At 40.6% G+C, this 19,588-nt stretch overlaps 2 protein-coding genes and 4 non-coding genes across 10 annotated transcripts in view; 1 reads left to right on the top strand and 5 right to left on the bottom strand.

Moving 5' to 3' along the window:
* Positions 1-4,473: 4,473 nt before the first annotated feature.
* Positions 4,474-11,673, bottom strand: RPL4 (ribosomal protein L4). The gene is made up of 10 exons (XM_044981063.1): positions 11,577-11,673; positions 9,887-10,058; positions 8,696-8,802; positions 8,186-8,324; positions 7,518-7,642; positions 6,895-7,024; positions 5,778-5,934; positions 5,471-5,554; positions 4,704-4,824; positions 4,474-4,599 (listed from the first exon to the last, which is right to left on the bottom strand). Exons 1-10 carry the CDS (start codon positions 11,577-11,579, stop codon positions 4,558-4,560), a joined length of 1,080 nt encoding a protein of 359 aa, XP_044836998.1. The 5' UTR covers positions 11,580-11,673; the 3' UTR covers positions 4,474-4,557.
* Positions 6,748-6,818, bottom strand: LOC123344779. The gene has a single exon (XR_006572659.1). It is a non-coding gene; the product is annotated as a small nucleolar RNA SNORD18 (small nucleolar RNA).
* On the bottom strand, positions 8,391-8,490 carry LOC123344781. The gene has a single exon (XR_006572661.1). It is a non-coding gene; the product is annotated as a small nucleolar RNA SNORD16 (small nucleolar RNA).
* LOC123344780 lies at positions 8,893-8,964 on the bottom strand. The gene has a single exon (XR_006572660.1). It is a non-coding gene; the product is annotated as a small nucleolar RNA SNORD18 (small nucleolar RNA).
* Positions 10,130-10,229, bottom strand: LOC123344782. The gene has a single exon (XR_006572662.1). It is a non-coding gene; the product is annotated as a small nucleolar RNA SNORD16 (small nucleolar RNA).
* A 327-nt stretch (positions 11,674-12,000) lies between the features above and the next one.
* Positions 12,001-19,588, top strand: part of ZWILCH (zwilch kinetochore protein) — a 36,668-nt gene continuing 29,080 nt past the window's right edge. For all 5 annotated transcript variants that reach the window (XM_044980830.1, XM_044980828.1, XM_044980829.1 and 2 more), the window contains exons 1-8: positions 12,001-12,128; positions 13,748-13,799; positions 14,654-14,749; positions 14,860-14,978; positions 16,562-16,758; positions 17,319-17,398; positions 17,831-17,986; positions 18,193-18,264. In XM_044980830.1, the coding sequence (XP_044836765.1) occupies positions 12,076-12,128; positions 13,748-13,799; positions 14,654-14,749; positions 14,860-14,978; positions 16,562-16,758; positions 17,319-17,398; positions 17,831-17,986; positions 18,193-18,264 (825 nt within the window). In that variant the 5' untranslated portion in view covers positions 12,001-12,075. The remainder of the gene's footprint in view (positions 12,129-13,747; positions 13,800-14,653; positions 14,750-14,859; positions 14,979-16,561; positions 16,759-17,318; positions 17,399-17,830; positions 17,987-18,192; positions 18,265-19,588) is intronic.

The raw sequence follows: 19,588 nt of genomic DNA, 5'->3' as shown, positions 1-19,588 counted from the left end.
TTCAATTACAAGTCTGTAGCACAGCCAGAAGTTCAAATTTCTCTCTGGTACCATCCACTCTTATGCCTTTTCCTCAAAACCATTCTGTCCTTTATTTCCCATGGGGGAATAAAGGGTTGACTGCTTAACACTTGAATATGCAATGGTTTTCTCAAGGCCCTTGTCAAAGAACCTTAAAAACACATTATTTAAAAACCTTATAATTCTAAAAGAGTAAAACATGGCATAGGACCCATACGTTAATTTGGTCCAGCTACAAGGCAAAACTTCTTACTCCTCCATAGATCACCATTGTTCCAAATGCACTAGTACTCTTGAGTCATTGGGAAGTTTACATCTTCCATGTGTAGTAACATAAACAACATTATAGCAAAAGTGCAACTATAGTACCAGCTGCAAATACATCCATACTGTACTCCAGCTGTGTGTACACAGTGGTTTCTTAGTCCTTCCTAAAATAAGTTAATGATTTTGTGTGCTAAAAACTTGATTTTGTGTGCCATTTAAGATGCAATCCAGACTCATGCTACTCAGAATAGTCCTCTGATATTTGGGATGGATGGAGGTTTGTCACTGATACTTTAAACTTGAAGAGGAAGTTACTTTACTACACTTTGTCTGGCAGCTGGTAACAGCTGAAAAAAAAAAAAGGCATGGAGCAAACAGAAGAGCTAAGAGGCACACTGCTTTCAGTCACTTGTTTGTCCTCAAGCCCCATCACATACTAAGGATGGTTTAGGAAGGGTATATTTAAATCCTTGGGCCAGTCTACTCTTTGCACCACCCTCTACAAAGGTGATGGAAGAAAATGGGAAAACAGAAGGAAAAAATCTACAGTAAATGAATGAGTATAAATAAAGTCAAATATTTTTACAGGAAGTTATATTATACTATATAAGATATAGTAATAAACTTGAAAATCTTTTTGCCAGACTATATAAAGCTGGCTATTTTCTCAATGCATTAAAATCTGCCACTCTAACTTGATTTATAGGGTCTAATGCTGTAATCTCTTGAAAGTTGTTCAGGGATCTAGCTTTGGTAAATGGCTATATTCATAAATGGCCATCTCTCCCCCTCTGTAACTTTTGCCAATCATACTTCCAAACAAATTATTCAAGGGAGGTAAAAAGAAAATGACATTAAAATAAGCACAGGATTTAGATGATTTGTGATTATTCTTTACAATAAAAAAAATCATACTATCTGAGCTATCATATGCTATGTTAGGAAACTAACATACCAGTGATTGATTGTTAATTGGAAATATGTACAGAGTTAGATTAATTTTTACTCAGCCTCTCTTTATCCTAAAATGGAGAGGATTATTTAAATTCTTAAAGGCAAATTGTACATTTGGTTCATAAACATTGTGGAATTTAATTTTTCATTATTTTGACTCATGTTTTTGGGCTTTGCGGTCTATCAACAAAGAATATTTGGGAAGAACACAGGATCTCTCATTTCTGCTTCAGTCTTAAAAGGAGTATCCGAGGGAATAACAGTACAGTAGAACCTCATGGTTACAAAAACCTGGAGAATGAAGGTTTTTTGTAACTCTGAACAAAACAGGACTGTTCTTTCAAAAGTTTACAACTGAACACTGCCTTATACAACTTTGAAACTTCACTGCATGGAAAAAAATGCTACTTTCCCCTTTTTTTTTTTTAAATAGTTTACATTTAACACAGTACGGTAATTTGCTTTTTTTTAATCTCTGCTGGTGCTTGACTACATACATCTGGTTCCAAATGAGGTGTATAGTTGATAGATACGAACACCAGAATTACAAACTGACCTGAGGATCTACTGTATTTAATTTAAAAAAAAAATAGCAAAGAGCTTTTCCAAAAACTGATGCTTTTAAATACGAGTACTAGTCTCACTTTCCATTTTAGCTTCCCGAGTCTTGTCAGAAATTTTATTAAAATGAGCTTATTAAACAAATTAACATTTGGTCCCTTTGTTTGGGAAGAGTTGAATTATTTTTGTAATAAAAAACCTGACAACTTTTATATCTAAAAAGCTAGAGGGAATTTGAAATATTTAAAATCTGATAGTAACTCAGCCCAACTTCATATAAAAATATCTTTGTATCTCACCCGTAACTCTAGCTACTAATGTAACCTGTTGAATGCACACATTATTTCAGACATTAGGTTTATAAACCTAATGAGAATTTAGAAATATCCATTTACAATATTTTAGTCTGATATAGAGCTCTTGGAATTATTTTTGTACCCAGTGTGAACAGGTGCAAGTTAAGGGTGCTTTTCAGTAGCTTATGTGTATGGTAAATAAGGGAGTAGCCCTGGACCTAAATGTCAAATCCTTTACACCAAATTGTGTTGCATACAGGGTGACTAATATAGTATGAATGTCATATCATCCTTAAACATTTTGCAGTCACTAACCATAACCAGTTGCTATAGCATTCCTGCACAACGGAGATGGGAAATAAGCAGTCTACTGTAATGACACTCAGTCTTAATGCACTGAGTATCATATTCTTCTAGTTGAAGGCTAATTGCATATATATCTAGTTTATGAGCATGGGTTACTCTCATCCTCTGTTCTTCCCTTGCTGCATTTTATATTACACATTAGAATCTTTAGGACAGGATTTAAAAAAAAAAAACCCCAAAAAAATGTAGCTCTAGAGTAAATGGGATCCTAATTCTCATTAGGCTCTTAGTTTCCAAGAATAAAATACTCTTGGAGCATTTGCCTTCATTAGTTTGGCAAGAGGAGGTTGACTAAACAGGCATGGAGATTTCTACTTCTCAACTGCCACCGTGTGGTTGTTATGCATATTGAGTTCTTTGATAGCTAGCAGGGTTCCCATACTGGGAATCTTTACTATTTTTGATCCAGAAACTATTTGCATTTTATCTGTGATTTCAGATGGAATACACTACAGATCTCCTTAACTAGCAGGTTCATGTACAGTTACTAAGGAATAAGTTACCTAGGCAGGTATTTAAGTATAAGCTCTTGAAATCCCCACATCTCAAATGTAGTAGTAATGGATTAAAAATTCTGTTTATGTCCCCAGCTGGTTCTGCAGCAGCAAAAGGCTTTGAGCACTCCAACAGCTTAACTGAACTCAATATTAATAATCCATGTTAGGTTTATAAGTTAGAGTCTTAGTAGCACAGTGAAGTTTCAAATTTTTCAGCCTATCATAGCTAAGATTTACATCTGTTTAACCATTTTCCATTAAAAACTCTGATTTTGAAGTTCTTTTGCATAATGTCTGTAATGCATAGTCCCTCCCTGTCCAAAGAACTGTGAGAATTTAAAAGGTTAATTTGAGAAGCTATTTTTGAATTTGAGAATGTTGCATTTGCTTTACATTTGCCCTAAGAGTAGAGGATCCTATTTCTAGGCTTAAATTATAAAAAGGCTGTTAATTCAGTACAGCCAACTGCATGTTATATACTCAGCAAGAGAAAGCAAGTATCAAGCTCATTCCATCTATAGAGTCATAGTACTCCTCCTAGCCTTTGTAAAAGACAAACTTCAACATAGTGTTGCTTTACCCATGTTACCTTCACTATGATGTTATTCTGTCACTGTTGTCTTTCTGAATGAAGTTCAAACTCTGCCTCTTTAGTCTCAGAGTAAGCCAGCTCATTATGTCTTTTTATCCACTCCTGATTTTCCCTCATGCTTTTCCTGTCTAGAATTGCACCCTAAATCCATTCAACCACACCCATTTTTTCACCTTAGTTTCACTGCTGAACACCAGTCCTGTAGTTTATTCCTCCAGTCTTAAACTTCATTAAAAAGACAATTCAGAATTTGTCATCTAATTCAACTCTTCATTTCAATTCTCCTCCCTCCCTTCTCTACACTTCATCTTTCAACCAAAAACTTGTCAGTTTTTCATGGGGAAAATGTTTGTTAGACAAGCTTGATTCATACACAACAGAAAAATCTTGTATTGTTTGGCAAGTAGTGAGAGTCTCCATACTTTAGAAGCTGGATGGGTCACAGGGAGCAGTATCGGCATGGGAACCTTACTATAGATTTTTAATGCTTAAAATATTATACATGGGTCATAGTTCTGTATTAAAGGGCAATTTAGCTCAACTCTGAGGTGAAACTTCCTTAGAATAAACCTGCTTATTATCTAGGCATTGTCTACACTAGGGGCTTTCCCTTTCCACAGTTTCCCACTAGGGCTAACACCAACTCCAGTAGTAACTCTGGGAGCCCTAGCCCATGATCCCACAATAACCCAGCTATCAAGTTCCCTTTTAATAAAATTTAGCTACATTTAAGTTTTACAATGCAAGACTTTTTTTTTAAATGCACCTTTCACTTGCATCCCCCATTATGGTTTCTGATAGAATAAACAACAGTGGACACAAAAAATAAGTAATTTCTCATCTATGGTTTAATTTACTTTCACTGCACCCTTCCTCTCTCCAAAGCATTTGCAGTAGTGGTCACAAACAACAAAGACACTTTCAGCAACTCAATAGAATATTTATTTGTTGTAAATCCACAGCATAGACTTTTGAACTTAAGTGGATAAGCCTGATGAGTGCATTATGCTGCAGCCTTTGACTTCTTCTCTTGTTTGCTTTTGTGCTGTAGGGAGGGGGAGGAAAGAAAAAAAAAAGATTAGTCGTCAGAAACACGCAAAGAATATATAATAAATAACGCTTAGATTAGACATCTAACTTGAGTCTCACATTTTGAGCGTGACGCAGGATAGTATTGCGTCGCATTGTCTTGGCATATGGATTCAGTTTTATCATGACTCTCAGGTTCTTCAGAGGATTCTTCTTGAGAACTCTACGGTGAATCTTTTTACTGTAAAAACAATTCTCGATTAGTGTACTTCATGGAGATGCAAAACTGTTTCTTAAGAGCTGGAATACATTATTTCTTCCAGAAAAGTGGACTGATCCTTAATTTTCAAGAACTACAGAATCTGAAAGACACTGATAACATCTTTGGTCTTAAATCCAGACACCCTGTATATTTAATTCGGTAAGGCAAAGTTAGTCAGAAAAACAGGGAAACAGTGAAGGATTATGCTACAGAATGTACGGCACTCAGCTGGGAAGGGACTGTCCACATTAATTTCAAATTTCATTCAGCTTGGAAAAAATGGAATGGAAAGCTAGCCAGTTTCACTTTCTGGTTTTCATATATTAAAACAATATTGTATTTTTGTGGTTGTAAATATACTGCAGAAGGTGTAAATTCCTCAGGAATAGTTTCTAAATATTCAACTTATAGCCAAAACCTTATTTCTAGAGCTAGAACCACTTGACCATGTACCCTGAATTAATCTACATAAAGCCAAATTCTTCATAGATTTTTAAACCAAGAAATTGAAAGGACAAGAACATTCTGGTTTGCCATGTTGAGTGTCCTACACCCTCTCATCCCAAAAAGTTGAATAAATGTTCAAATAAACCCTTGTACTTTGTAATTAGATAAAAATAATTACTTTGGTGCACGCAGGGCCTTCTGGATCTCCTGGCTTTTTAAGATTCTTCCAAGGTCTGTATTGGTCATCTTATGCATTGGTAGGCTACACAAAACACAAACATTTAGAATCAAAATTAGGTGAGGATATTTAATCTGTACTCAGTTTTATGAAGAGACAGCTATTTAGGAAACCTTACATCCTTAGTTAAGACTAAATCTTACCACTAAACGAAAGTTACAGAACTTTTGTGTTGACTAATACCATATCACTTGGCTAAAAATTTCGGTAAGACAATTCTGACAAGTCAGATTCTAGATATACATACTTATAGTCACTCTTTAGGGTAGCAGGTTTACGCCAGGTACCATACAACTCATCCAGCTTTCGGAAGGCACTTTCAGTCCAAATGCAGAAACGCCCAACATGGCCACCTGGAGCAAGTCTCAAAAGATTCAGCTTGTTTACATTGAGAAGAGTAATTCCTAAAATGAGACAAGATCACAGTATTTGTATTTCACTTGATATAATAGCAAAATCAGAGCAGTTCAGTCCACAAAAAGCAAGTATGAGTTTACTAGTTTTAAAGACTTTATACTACAAAGATATACAGGCATCAAGATTACAAAACAATGTATGAAATTTATTTTTACAATATTTGAAAGGACAAAAAAATAGAGACGGTATCAGTAACAGCAAGTTATCTTTCTGCTCCATATGAACATTTTATCAAATAAATGAAACAGATCTCTAACCATGCCAACAATGCCCTTAAACATACTAAACGCATTCTTTCAGAGGTACAGTAAAAGCTGCGTTATCTGGCACTTCACCAACTGGAAAAAACTCTATTAACCGGCATTTCTGATATCTCCCAATACAAATCTTCAATCTAGTAACTGGGACTAGTATACTGCCCAGGTTATGCAACTGCACATTCTGCACTCTACTTTTATGCAAAAGAGGCAGAAAACAAGCAAGCTGATATCAGGGATCTATTAAAAAAAGCAGCTTCCAGGGTGCATCATAGGGTCATTACAGATACAGCCCAATCTCCTACACCTTCTACATCTACAATAATTGATGTTGATAATGGCGACCCTGAGACACTGCAAGATCCTGAAGTGCCTTCTGAATCAAAGATTAAATTATGTTCAGTATAGTTTTAGTGTTAAGTGTATTTTTAGTGATCTGGGTGTATGCCAAGCGCTGCCCATAGTGATAGGTAGTGTCATACGACAACCTACATGCCAGATAACAAAAGCTTTTACTGTATATACATTCACTGAATTCAAATAGTAGTCAGAACTTCCACAAAATCATGTGTTTCAGAAACACGGACCAATGAAGTGGAATCTCATCATTCTAGGTACTCTCATCCAAAGAGAGGATCAGAGCCTTCCGATAAAAGACATACTGCCATTTGTTCAGTAATTCAAAGTTACCTGGGATATTTCTAAAAGCCTTGATGATGCCATTGTCCTCATTATAGATAATGCAGGGTCCCCTGCGCTGGATGCGACGGCGATTCCTCATTTTACCCTTCCCAGCACGCATACGCTGAGAGGCATAAACCTATGCAGAAAGAACACATCTAGAAATCCAACCAGTACAATTCCCACTATTAAGAGGCAGCACAATCAAGAAGTCAGATTTTCACCATCATCACTGTTCATCTGAAACACGGACCAGTGAAAAGTTCATCATTCTGGAGATAAAGTAGGCTATTAAAATGCTTTTCTATGCAACACTGAAATGAAGAGTCTTAGAAGGAAGTGGGCAGAGACGTGAAGCAGCATAGTGAAAGAGAAATTTGCATTGATCGACTATAATTTGCTTTGAACCCACTATAGTTTGTCAAGTATTTAATTTTTAAGCGAAGTGAAGTCAAGATATGAATAGAGCATATAAAAAGCAAACATCAAAATTTATATTATTTAATAATTAAATTATAGCAAATGAAGACTTTAGAGCCAACGTATTAATTTACTGAGCTGCAGTCTGGCATGAGCAATGTTTTAATGGGGATTTGTAAAAGGTTTACTTGTACTGACAGTAAACAACTCACCTTTTTAATGTCATTCCATGCTTTAAGCTTCTTCAGAAGAAGAACAGCTTCTTTGGTTTTCTTGTAACCCTCAACTTTGTCCTCAACTACCAGAGGAAGTTCTGGAACCTCCTCAATGCGGTGGCCTGATAAGAATTTTACGAGAATTTGATAAGTTATCTATTATTTTTTGCCCACACAAATCTCCATGTAATAATGAACATGTATAGCAAAAGCAGTAATGCAAACTTCATCACAGGACCCCATTGGTGTCCCCTCAAATCATACCTATAAGGACTACTTCTAGGGCTGAGGTTAGTTCAACTTGTCTTGGGCCTCTAATAAGAGAAACAATCATAGTGATGATCTGGAATGTGACTAAAAACGTATTTCTGCAACTGACTACCATAAACTACCAGGGCAAGAGTCACATCAATGACAGGCTGTTTCCATTCTGTTCTGTATAACCTCGCTGTACTTTTAGTTCAGCTTTACTCAACATAATGCTCCTTTTATTTGAAACATTTCACATGACGTGGATACCATTAAAAAAAAGTTGTACTGTAATACTGTACAACACTCAACTTCTTTGGAGTAAACTAAATTACCCCATGGCAATACAATAATGAGCTGTTGGCACGCTGTGCAGCAGTAAAGAGCAAGCATTCTGGAATTTTCAACATACCCACCTTTAGACATGACCAGTGCTGGGAGAGCAGAAGCTGCCAGAGCAGAACAGATGGCATACCGTTTTTGAGTTGTATTTACTCTGCGATGCCAACGTCGCCAAGTCTTGGTTGGAGCAAACATACGGCCTCCGCGACACATCTATGCATCCACAGTTAAGAATAAAACTTTTCAAATGTTTTTACAAAACAAGACCTTTTAAAGTCTTGCTCAGCATTAGCTGTTCATCAACCATCTGTACCAGCTCACTGACAGCAGGCAACTGTCACTGAGTACAGAGTAAGACGCAAATTACGACATCATGGCAAGCTAAACCAACAGCAATGTGTATCTCAAAAATTAAAAGATCTAAAGATCTTTCCTCATGGTAACAACGAAGAGTCCGGTGGCACCTTAAAGACTAACAGATTTCTCATGGTTATCAGTTAATTGTTTAGATTTCTGCTCCCCATCCCCTCAAAAAGTTCAATTTTACACTGACTCAACAGTCACAACCAAAATCAAAAGGATACATTTCCAAAAGCACCTTGGCCAGAGCGATGAGTTCCACCACCTCGCACTCGGGGAATACGAGCAACAGCTCTTCCAGTACCCCAAGATTCAGCACTGGTCTGATGTCCTGAAACAATTTTTTTTTAATTCATCAGTAAAAGTCCAGAGAAAGCGAAACAATCTGTTTTTTCTAAGTCATAGGAATGAAGAATTCAAGAGAATCAGAACTTCCACTGATATCATATAGTTCAGAAACACGGACCAATGAAGTGGAATCTCATCATTTCTATGTAGTTAAATTTAGACAGATTTTGAAGCTTGAACACCAGTTTGGACACAGACAATAACTGGGACTATACTATTACACTATCAAAATGTGAATGTAAATTACAAAGTTTACTGAACTTTAAGATGGACACTGTAAACATACATATTTTCACACCAAGTAGGTTTATGCCCCTTTAGTACTTGGATGGGAAACTTAGGAGGAAAACTTGTAGCATCAGCCCTCCCCGTATCAGACCATGATCAAGTATGTTGTCTCTTAAATATAATGTAAGCTAAGATGATGACCTAACCACCAATGGCAATCCGGTATTCTGTGGCAGCGGTTCTCAACCAGGGGTACGTGTATCCATGGGGGATACTGATCTAGATGAGTTGATGTGTTTCTCAACCTAGGAGTTCTGAGCCCTGGGGAGGGAGGGGGCAGCATGGGATGGATTTAAGGAGGGTTGCAAGTGCAGGGCTGGCGTTAAGAGGGTGGCAAGCAGGGCAATTGCCTGGAGCTCTATGCCACAGAGCGCCTCGCAAAGCTAAGTTACATGCCTGAGCCTTGGCCGGTGGGACTTGGGCTTCAGACTCCTGAAAGGGGTACAGAAGTCTGGAAAGCTTGAGAACCACTGTTTTATGGCACTACTCATAACAGGGTTGTTAACTAATTTCACCTAGCAAAAATTCCCCTTGCGGTTCTAGTTGGCTAAGATACTTTCTGCAGTGTTCATTTTTGGTTCCACACCAGAGGTAGCTGCAGTTCTGAGTCCTTCTGATTGTAAGGTACTATGTAAATTAAGTCCTAGTAGTATTAGAGCTAAAATTAAAACAACATAAGTGGCATGTATACAGTAAGTTGACAAGTATTATATATTAACGTAATAAAACAATAATCCTGATCTAAATGAACCTATTCAAATTCTGTACACAAATCATACCTGCAAGTTCACTGACAGCATAGGGTTGTCTATTGTTCTTGCGCAAATTGGTATGAACAAAGTTCACGATATCAGGGCGAATAGGAGCTTTAAATACAGCAGGCATGGTGACATTTTTGCCTGATATCTCCCCCTTTTCGGAGTATACAGATATTAATGGACGAGTACAAGCCTGAAAAAGACAAGAATTTTCTTCAGCACCAATAAATTGAAAGGTTCAGATTCAAAAGATGTTTAAAATATTGCTCAGGGTCAAGTGTCTTCAGTTCAACAGCGCCAGCATGCTGACAGCAGACAACTGTCACTGAACACTGGATAAGAACATACTCATATCATCACAGCAATAAGCATTTCCATTTATACTTATACCAAACAACTTCATATTACTGTAGTAGTCATCACATACACACTTGGGAGGTCAACACAGTTCAGCTTCAGCAATGATGTAAAACTGTTATTCTTATATCCATACTGAATTTTATTTTCAGATACTTTAAACAATCTATTAGTAATCTTTTAATTAAAACACGTTCATTTATTAAATCTGTGCATTTTGGAGTTTTGGTGCATAACAAGAAACTTAAAGTTATTTCACTTACAAAATTATCTTGGAAACCTGAAAAACTAACCAGGCCCAGTACTGCTTCCTCTCCAGTGTCTAATAAGGACTTCAAATATATATAACCAATATTTTGGAAAAACTCCTGGCCTTAACAAAATGGCATGGATCTGCCATTAACGTTATGAGTGACGAAATATTTTTCATTCCAACCAACTTTTGTTGTGAAAAAAAGAACAAGGTTTCAAGCTACAGAGAGCTCTCCTTCAAGTCAGGAACACTGTGTGGCAATGCTAAATAGGCTTCTCCCTCCCTCCTTTTTCAGTTTTGCTCAAAGGAGCATTTAGCTAACAACTATGATACATACTATATATTGCAAGAATTCCTAATAATGAAAGTGTCAATTACACGAATTTCCAACACTAACTACTACATCATGACAGCAACTACGACCTCCATCAGCTAAATCGGTAGGCTGGGCTGGCCGCATACATGGAACTACAAGCTGCTGAAGCCAGGTTCTTGCCTCATGCTACTACGTGGAAAGTTTTAACACGATTTCACCCCCAAGCGTTTTTCAAACCCTATATTTTTTCTGGGTGGAAGGTAAGGAACTGGGACGGGGAGAGAGGGCAGGGCCCCGCATAGTCCGTTTTAACAGCCCTATATCCAACCCTTCCATGCTTTAAAAAAGAAACGGGCGGGAAGCGGATTAAGCCGAGAGTCAGGCTGGACCCGATCCCATTCGTCCCCCCCGCAATAAGAAGAGATTCTCAGGCGGGGCCCAGAGCTGAACTACGAGCTACGGGATCTCAGCCATGGCCCGTCCCGCGGGAGCCAAGCCCGTTTCCATCCCGCCATCGCACACCGGCCTGCTCCCCCAGAATACAGCCATCCTCCCTCCCGCCCAGGCCTACTACGCTCCCCCAGGCCGGCACCACGCGGCAGGCCGATCGCTGACGACTCCAAAATGGCGGCCGAGTGTCCCGCTGCCGGTGCCCTCCGCCCGCAGGCGGCCAGCCCTGCCCGCCGATTCCCGTCCCCGTGCCTTGGCTTAGCGCTCGCCCCATTCGCCGGTTCCCCTTTATCGACCTGCCACCCCACAGCCCAGCCCCCCAGGCCGCGCCTCACCATGCTGGCAGAGGAGCCTCTGGCTCTCGCGCCTCACTCCGCCACGGCCCCAACCGGAAAAGGAAGGACCTTTTACTACCATCTGCCTATATGTAACCCTCCACCCCACCCTCCCCTCCCAAACCTCCCAGGAGGCGGCAAGAAAGCGAGTCCTCTAATCTCCCACCCACCCTCCGATTGAGGTTGTGGAAATAGTCTCATACCACGGCCTCTCAGGCTTCCCATCCCTCCCGAGCCTGGGGACTATTTTTTGGCGGATGGATTCCGAGGCAGGCCTGACAAAAATTATAATATAAAGTTTGTTTTTATAAAACGATGATGATAACATGACAAAAATAACGTGCAACGAATCGTTAGAGCTCAATAAATTAAAAATAGTGTTGTCTGATCCCGGGCTGTGCTGGGTGTAGTCCCGGCTGGAGGGGCCGTGACCTCCGCGGGGCGGGAAGGCGGGTAGTTCGCTTCGCTTGGCCTGACTGGGAGGCCGGCAGGGCGGGGAATGGGCTCCCACAGGCACCAGGCGGCCCTGCGGCTGTACGACTGTCTGCTGCAGTGAGTGTCCCCTCGGCGCGGGGCTGGCCCAGCCCCCGGGCCTCTCCTAGAAGGGGCCGCCGGCCGGCCGGCCGGGAGACGGGGGAGCGGGGAAAGGAGACGGGCTCGTGAGGAAAAGGCCACGGGGCCTTCCCCTGGGGGCGGACGGACGGTGACAGCGCCATGGGGCTCCCGGCTGTTGCTTGGCACCGAGCGGACTAGGGTGACCTGACAGCAAGTGTGAAAAATCGGGACAGGGGGGCAATAGGAGCCTGTATAAGGAAAAGACCCAAAAATCGGGGTGTTTGGGTTTGTGCATTTAGACCAGAGGTGGGCAAACTACGGTCCGTGGGCCACATCCGGCCCGCGGGACACTCCTGCCCGGCCCCTGAGCTCCTGGCCTGGTGCTTGGCTCCAGCCACAGCCGCACCACCAGGCACCGGGGCTCCAGGCAGCATGGTAAGGGAGCAGCGGGGGTTCGGGGTGGTGGTTGTGGGCAGAGTTGTGGATAGGGGTCGGGGTGGTCAGAGGGTGACGAACGGGGGGAGGTGTTGAATGGGTGCAGGAGTCCGGGGGGGCAGTCAGGAAGGAGGGAGGGTTGGATGGGGCAGTGGGGGGCAGTCAGGGGCAGGGGTTCCAGGGGCAATCAGGGAGCAGGGTGTGTGTGGATGGGGTAGGGATCCTGCTGGGGGGGCCCATCAGGGAATGGGTGGGGGTTGGATGGGGCAGGAGTCCTGGGGGGGGGCAAGGGGTGGGGCCGGGCCACTCCTGCCTGATTGGGGAGGCACAGCCTCCCCTAACCGGCCCTCCATACAATTTCTGAAACCGGATGCGGCCCTCAGGCCAAAAAGTTTTCCCACCCCTGGATTAGACTGTTGGCAACCCCAAGCAGCTGTAGGGTACACATGACATTATACGTTGCTTAACGGGCTGTCAACACTAGTCACATAACTGTAATAGGAGATGAATACAGTTATTACGAAGTTGGTAGCATCTATACTGGGCAAAGTGTTATGTCTGATTAATTAATTAATGAGAGAGTAATGGCAGGTGAAGCTAGCTGCAAAAAAGTGAGTGGCTCTTGGGTAGAAGGAACTTGGTCAATCTTGGTCTTGCCTCAGTTTGGTGCAAACTTGGGTTTCGAGTCTAGAAAGGGATCTGTGTGATTCCTACATTTCAGGGAATATTGAGCGATAACTGGGAAAAGGCCTTGTCAACACTAGAAAGTTTTACCGCTTTATATACAATACTATATGCTCCCTCCCCCCCATATGGATGTTGTAAAAAGGTGCTTTATATTTGTTTTGTTATTCCCATAAGCTACACCTGTATAAAGCACCTATACATTTGTATAAAGGTATAACTTAACCAGGGCTTTGGAGCGGAGCCCAGAGCTGGAGCACGGAGCAGCTCTGGCACGGTGGAGTTTCAGGTTTTTGCCTGGAGCTGGAGCGGAGCTGGAGCACAGCTTCAAAGGCCTGAACTAAACTGTGTTCATGTTAGAGATTGCACTAATATAACCGGATTGGTTTAAAAAAAACACCATATTTTCTTTCTAGTTTTTAGAGACAAATGTATCATTTGGGGAGGGGAAAAAGAAAAAATAAACTAAGTGAATATTTTGTTTTGTTTTATTTCAGAGTATATAATGAAGGAAACAAAGGTATCCCCAAAGACCCATTTCCGTTTGAGGTAAATACTTTTTTTTTTCTTTTTAAAAAAAAATAGCTCTTTAGAAATTTTTCAAACCACTTTTAAGCTTAAAGATATCTCAAAGATCATTATTTATTTTTAAATTTATAACAAACAGGAGTGTGTAGAAGAGAAGCATCTAATCTTGGGATCTAGGCAAATTGGCATAATTTAAAAAATGAGTAACTTTTAAAAACATTTCCAAAGCTAGAAAATAAATAGCTGAATAGAAATGACAAATCAAACAGTATCCTTATTGCATTCCTTTTTCTTTTCATATTCAAAAGCTTGAGTAAAGAGCTGCGCAGCCTTGATAGCAACAGATTTGGGCTATTTGGGACCAGCTCAAGAAGTGAATTCCAAAGTTTAGAACCCCTCATAGAGAAAGTGTCCTGAGAAACTCAACCTCTCTTTTATACCAATGGGACTATAGCTTGAGTACCTCCACTGACTGCAGCTGCAACAGTATGGCATGGGAAGATGGCAATCTCTTAGGTCCTAAGCTATATGGGGTTTAATAGGTCAACTTAAGCCATACATTTCCCCTGGAAACCAATAGGCAGCCAGTACAGATTCCAGGGCTGCAATTCATGATATGCCGTTATTAAGTGGCTTGCAACATTCTGCGTCATCTTAAATTTCTCAGTTGATAAGGTTTAGCTCCATGTAGAATACATTGCAGCTGTCTTATCTTGAGGTGAGAAAGGCATGGATTATTAATGAATGATTGAAATGATAGTAGAAAATAGTTTGTTGTGTAATTAGTTGATTTTGAAATCTTTATCGCAAAAATGTCTTCTAAACACAACATGTAAATGCAATACATTAACAAAATTTTTCTTTTCCTTTTCCAGGCTGATGTCCAAGTACATTTGATTGGTGAGGGTTGCAGAAGTCCCTTAGAAAGTTTTTGGAATGGAAACAGTATGATATTCATTATGCAGAAAGCGGTAAGTGGGTTTTGTTTGTTTTGTTTTAAAACTAGAGCCTTACACTTACATCCCTGGAAATGTTCAAATATATTCTAATTTTCAGATTTACTTATGCATTTCTTTTAAAGGGACATGCTGAACTAACCGACCAAATGGAAGAATCACAAATAGATGATGCCACTTACATTTCGGAGTTTATGCCAAAGAAAGGTTCTGGACCAGTTGCTCTATCTGTTACAAAAGGAAAGTAAGTTTCCATAGTTTTATCTTTTTGTTTAAAAGCAGTTGTATACCTTATTCAACACAAAAGTAAATTCTGTGCAGCAATGTAACTAGCATACTAAGTGTTGTGTATAGCTAAACTAAACAGGCAACAGGGGATGGATCACTTGATGATTACCTGTTTTGTTCATTCCCTCTGAAATACCTGGTGCTGGCCACTGTCGGAAGACACGATGCTGGGCTAAATGGGCCTTTGATCTGACACCGTATGGCTGTTTTTATGTTCTAACTAATCATAAGAATTTGCAAAGCAAATGGAATTTTGTGTGTATTACATATATATTTTCCTCAAACTGTGTAGACAATAATCTAGAAGGAGAAACCTAGATATTTCATACTTTTCATGTTATCCTCATTATTGTTAAGAGAACAACAACTATTCAAACGTGAGACAGCAAGAGTATGTTGAAATGAGTGGACAGATTTCACATTAGTGGCACAAACACCTTATAGGTCTGTCTTCACTGGGAGGGAAAAGTATGTTCTCAACTTGAGCTAGCTAACTTGAGGTAAAATCCTAGTGAAAACAAGGCAACTTGTAATTGTCACAAATTAATAGGCTGAGTTAAAGAGGATTCTCCTCCATGTAGGGAGAGGTATTTTGGGATTTAATTGTGTGTGGAGGACCTTCCGTGGTCCTTTTATGTTGGGATGAATTTCACCTCAGATACACACTGCAACAAAGTGTCCTTTTCTTTCTAATATTGGACAATTTCAGAATATTATTTTTTGATCCTATAAAACTATTCGCTTCTTAGTAGCTGTATATTAATGGGGAGATGACTGTATTTCATCATGGAAAGGGAGCTCATACCTACTGGAAATTTTAATAACTGAAGGAGTAATAAACCTGATATTGCAAAGGCACTTGAGAGCAGTCCCATTAACTTAAATTGGACTACTCGTGTGTAAGTGTGCAGGACTGAGACTTAAATGACTTTAATTTAAAGTGATGACCATTTTTTCAATTTTTTTTAAATATAGCAAAAGATACCAGATTGGATTAAATCCCAGCCAGTTTATCAAATTAAACTATCTGTCTTTCAACTAACAAAAACTGCTTAATTCTGAATATATATATTTGTTTATACTAAGTTGTTATCTGTTGCTTTACTGTTAATACAGTAGATCAGGGATTGGCAACCTTTGACACGCAGCCCACCAGGGTAAGCCCCCTGGTGGGCTGGGCCGGTTTGTTTACCTGCCGTGTCTGCAGGTTTGGCCGATCTCGGCTCCCACTGGCCACGGTTTGCCGTTCCAGGCCAATGGGGGCTATGGGAAGTGGCGGCCAGCACATCCCTCAGTCCACCCCGCTTCCCCCAGCCCCCATTGGCCTGGAGCGGCGAATTGCAGCCAGTGGGAGCCGAGATCGGCCAAACCTGCAGACGCGGCAGGTAAACAAACCGGCCCCGCCTGCCGGGGGCTTACCCTGGCGGGCCTTGTGCCAAAGGTTGCCGATCCCTGGACTAGATTTTGAAGTAGCGTAAACAGAGAGGGGTCAGCTAACATCATCCTAAATTTTGTTAATGATTGTTCTTTTATTTCCAGGCAACTGATTTCACTCTATACAATGGCACAGAATCCAAACATGACCCATTTGAAGATAAGCAAACCAGTTGTGCTTCCTCCCCTGTGGGTAAGATGTGACAGCTCTGACCCTGAACATATCTGTTGGCTAGGTGCTGAGCCTCTCAAAAATGGGGACAAAATCACAGGGATCAGTTTCCATGTAGTTACATGTAATGGTAAGTTCCTCCTGGCTATAATGTTACGCGGTCAGCCCTTCACCAAAGTTGAAAGAGGGGAGGACAAGAAATAAGTGAGAGTTATATTGCCATGATAGTTGTCCACTTGTGCTCTATAATCTAAATTTTCATTTTAAAATAATTTTCTCTACTCCAAGTGGTATCAAAAATAACCTTCAAAGTGTAAATGGAATGCAATCCATGCAGTGATATCCAGACAGCTCTGCAGATAGTCTGACACAACTTTTAGAGAAGTAAGAATTGCTCCCATTCAACTCACTGATATATAGTAACTGAACGCTACTAAACATTTAAAAATGCCATTAACTTGCACTGCTAATTGTACAAAAGCAATAGAGTGATGGTTGTATTTTGAAGAATAGTTTTACTGTGAATGGCAGCTCATTTTGGTGTCACAAGTGAGCAGAGTTTGCATTGTGAGTGGATCTTCGGAGAATACCACCACTTATTTTTTCCATTTTGACCGCTTAATAATTACGTCTGAGTGCTAATTTCAATTTGTGGTTAGTATTTTCTGAAAGCCTCTCTTCCTTTCCCAGGTCCTACAGCTGACAAAACGTGTTTTGCAAATCTAGAAGACCTCAAAAAGGCACACAAATTCAGACATCGCTCATCTATTGTAGGTTTTTCATGCTTTTCCACCCTTCAAAATATTGTAAATTTAATTATTTTAGCTTATGAATTTAAGTTGTAAGATTCTTTGTATATTTGTTGATTTGTGGGACTTTTTTGTTAGCTTTATGGCTGGTGTGTATATCTTGATCTGTAGCACTGTGAGCTCCTGCTAATCTGGGAAGCAAGGGACCACATGTGCTACCTAACTTTTGGATGTGCTACGTTGCAGTATGTTTCTCTCACACTAGCCAAGTTTTATTTTTAAAGTGCTCTTAAAAATGTTTGTTTGGGGAACACCTTCCCAATACTACATTGATTTGGCATTTTAGGGCTCTTTTGCAGGCTCCAGGAAGTATCACATAACATTTTTTTGAAAATAATCCTTAGAATGGTAGATTTCAGTTTTAAATGTCTATTTAAAATATATTCATTCCAGGTGGCAACCAAAGGCTTTGCTCAATATGAGCTCATTCGATCCACTACATTGGAGGATACAGTGGTTGAATCAGAGAGTAATATATATGTTGATATTACATGGAATATTGTGGATAAGATTCTGCAGACACCTCCACTCACTGCAGTGGCGACATTGGTAGGAGAAAAACCCTTGTCACTGTTTATATCAAGTATTGTAGATCACAGAAAATATGCTAATTTTTGCTTGTTACATTATTGTTGCAGTAGCAGCATAGTGTGTTGATAACATCCATAATAAATAGTTCATCAGTTCCGTTAATAAGATTTTAGTAAATTTTTATTCCAGAGTCAGAATCTGATGTGTATTTTTGGAATTTTCAGAATATTAGATTGGAATCTGGGGACCCCAGGAGTCCTGTGTTCCAGTTGCATAGAGAATTGCAGTTTCTCCTTGTAAGTATAAATGTGAAATTCCCAATTGATATCAGTTTCGTTGTCATCATACCAGGAATGGTATTTTTACGTTTTTTGTGTTCAGAGAATCAGAGAAGATTAGGGTTGGAAGAGACCTCAGGAGGTCATCTAGTCCAGCCCCCTGCTCAAAGCAGGACCAACCCCAACCCATTCCAGTGCTTTACCACCCTCCTAGTGAAATAGTGTTTCCTAATATCCAACCTAGACCACCCGCACTGCAACTTGAGACCATTGCTCCTTGTTCTGTCATCCGGTACCACTGAGAACAGCCAAGCTCCATCCTCTTTGGAATCCCCCTTTAGGTAGTTGAAGGCTGCTATCAAATCCCCCATCACTCTTTTCTTCTGCAGACTAAATAAGCCCAGTTCCCTCAGCCTCTCCTCAAGTCATGTGCCCCAGCCCCCTAATAATTTTCATTTCCCTCCGCTGGACTCTCTCTCCAATTTGTCCACATTCTTTCTGTAGTGGGTCATGCAAAACTGGACACAGTACTCCAGATGTGGCCTCACCAGTGCCGAATAGTGGGGAATAATCACTTCCCTCAATCTGCTGGCAGTGCTCCTACTAATGCAGCCCAGTATGCTGTTAGCTCCTTTTTGGCAACAAGGGCACACTGTTGACTCATAGCCAGCTTCTTGTCCACTGTAATCCCCAGGTCCTTTTCTGCAGAACTGCTGCTTAGCCAGTCAGTCCCCAGCCTGTAGCAGTGCATGGGATTCTTCCGTCCTAAGTGCAGGACTTTGAACTTGTCCTTGTTGAACCTCATCAGATTTCTTTTGGCCCAATCCTCCAATTTGTCTAGGTCATTCTGGATCCTATCTCTACCTTCCAGCGTGTCTACCTTTCCCCCAACCTTAGTGTCATCCGCGGACTTGCTGAGGGTGCAATCCATCCCATCATCCAGATAATTAATTAAAATGTTGAATAAAACCGGCTCCAGGACCGACCCCTGGGGCACTCTGCTTGATACCGACTGCCAAATAGACATCGAGCCATTCATCACTACCCATTGAGCCAGATGATCTAGCCAGCTTTCTATCTACTTTTAAAGTCCATTCATCCAATCCACACATTTTTAACTTGCTGGCAAGAATACTGTGGGAGACTGTATCAAAAGGTTTGCTAACGTCAAGGTATAGAATGTCCACCGCTTCCCCATATCCACAGAGCCAGTTATCTCATCATAGAAGGCAATCAGGTTGACCTGGCGTGACTTGCCCTTGGTGAATCCATGTGAACTGTTCCTGATCACCTTCCTCTCCTCCATGTGCTTCAAAATGGATTCCTTGAGGACCTGCTTCAT

This window comes from Mauremys mutica, chromosome 11, assembly GCF_020497125.1.
Source record: "Mauremys mutica isolate MM-2020 ecotype Southern chromosome 11, ASM2049712v1, whole genome shotgun sequence".
NCBI classification, from domain to species: domain Eukaryota; kingdom Metazoa; phylum Chordata; order Testudines; family Geoemydidae; genus Mauremys; species Mauremys mutica.
This window is presented reverse-complemented; position numbering and strand designations above follow the sequence as displayed.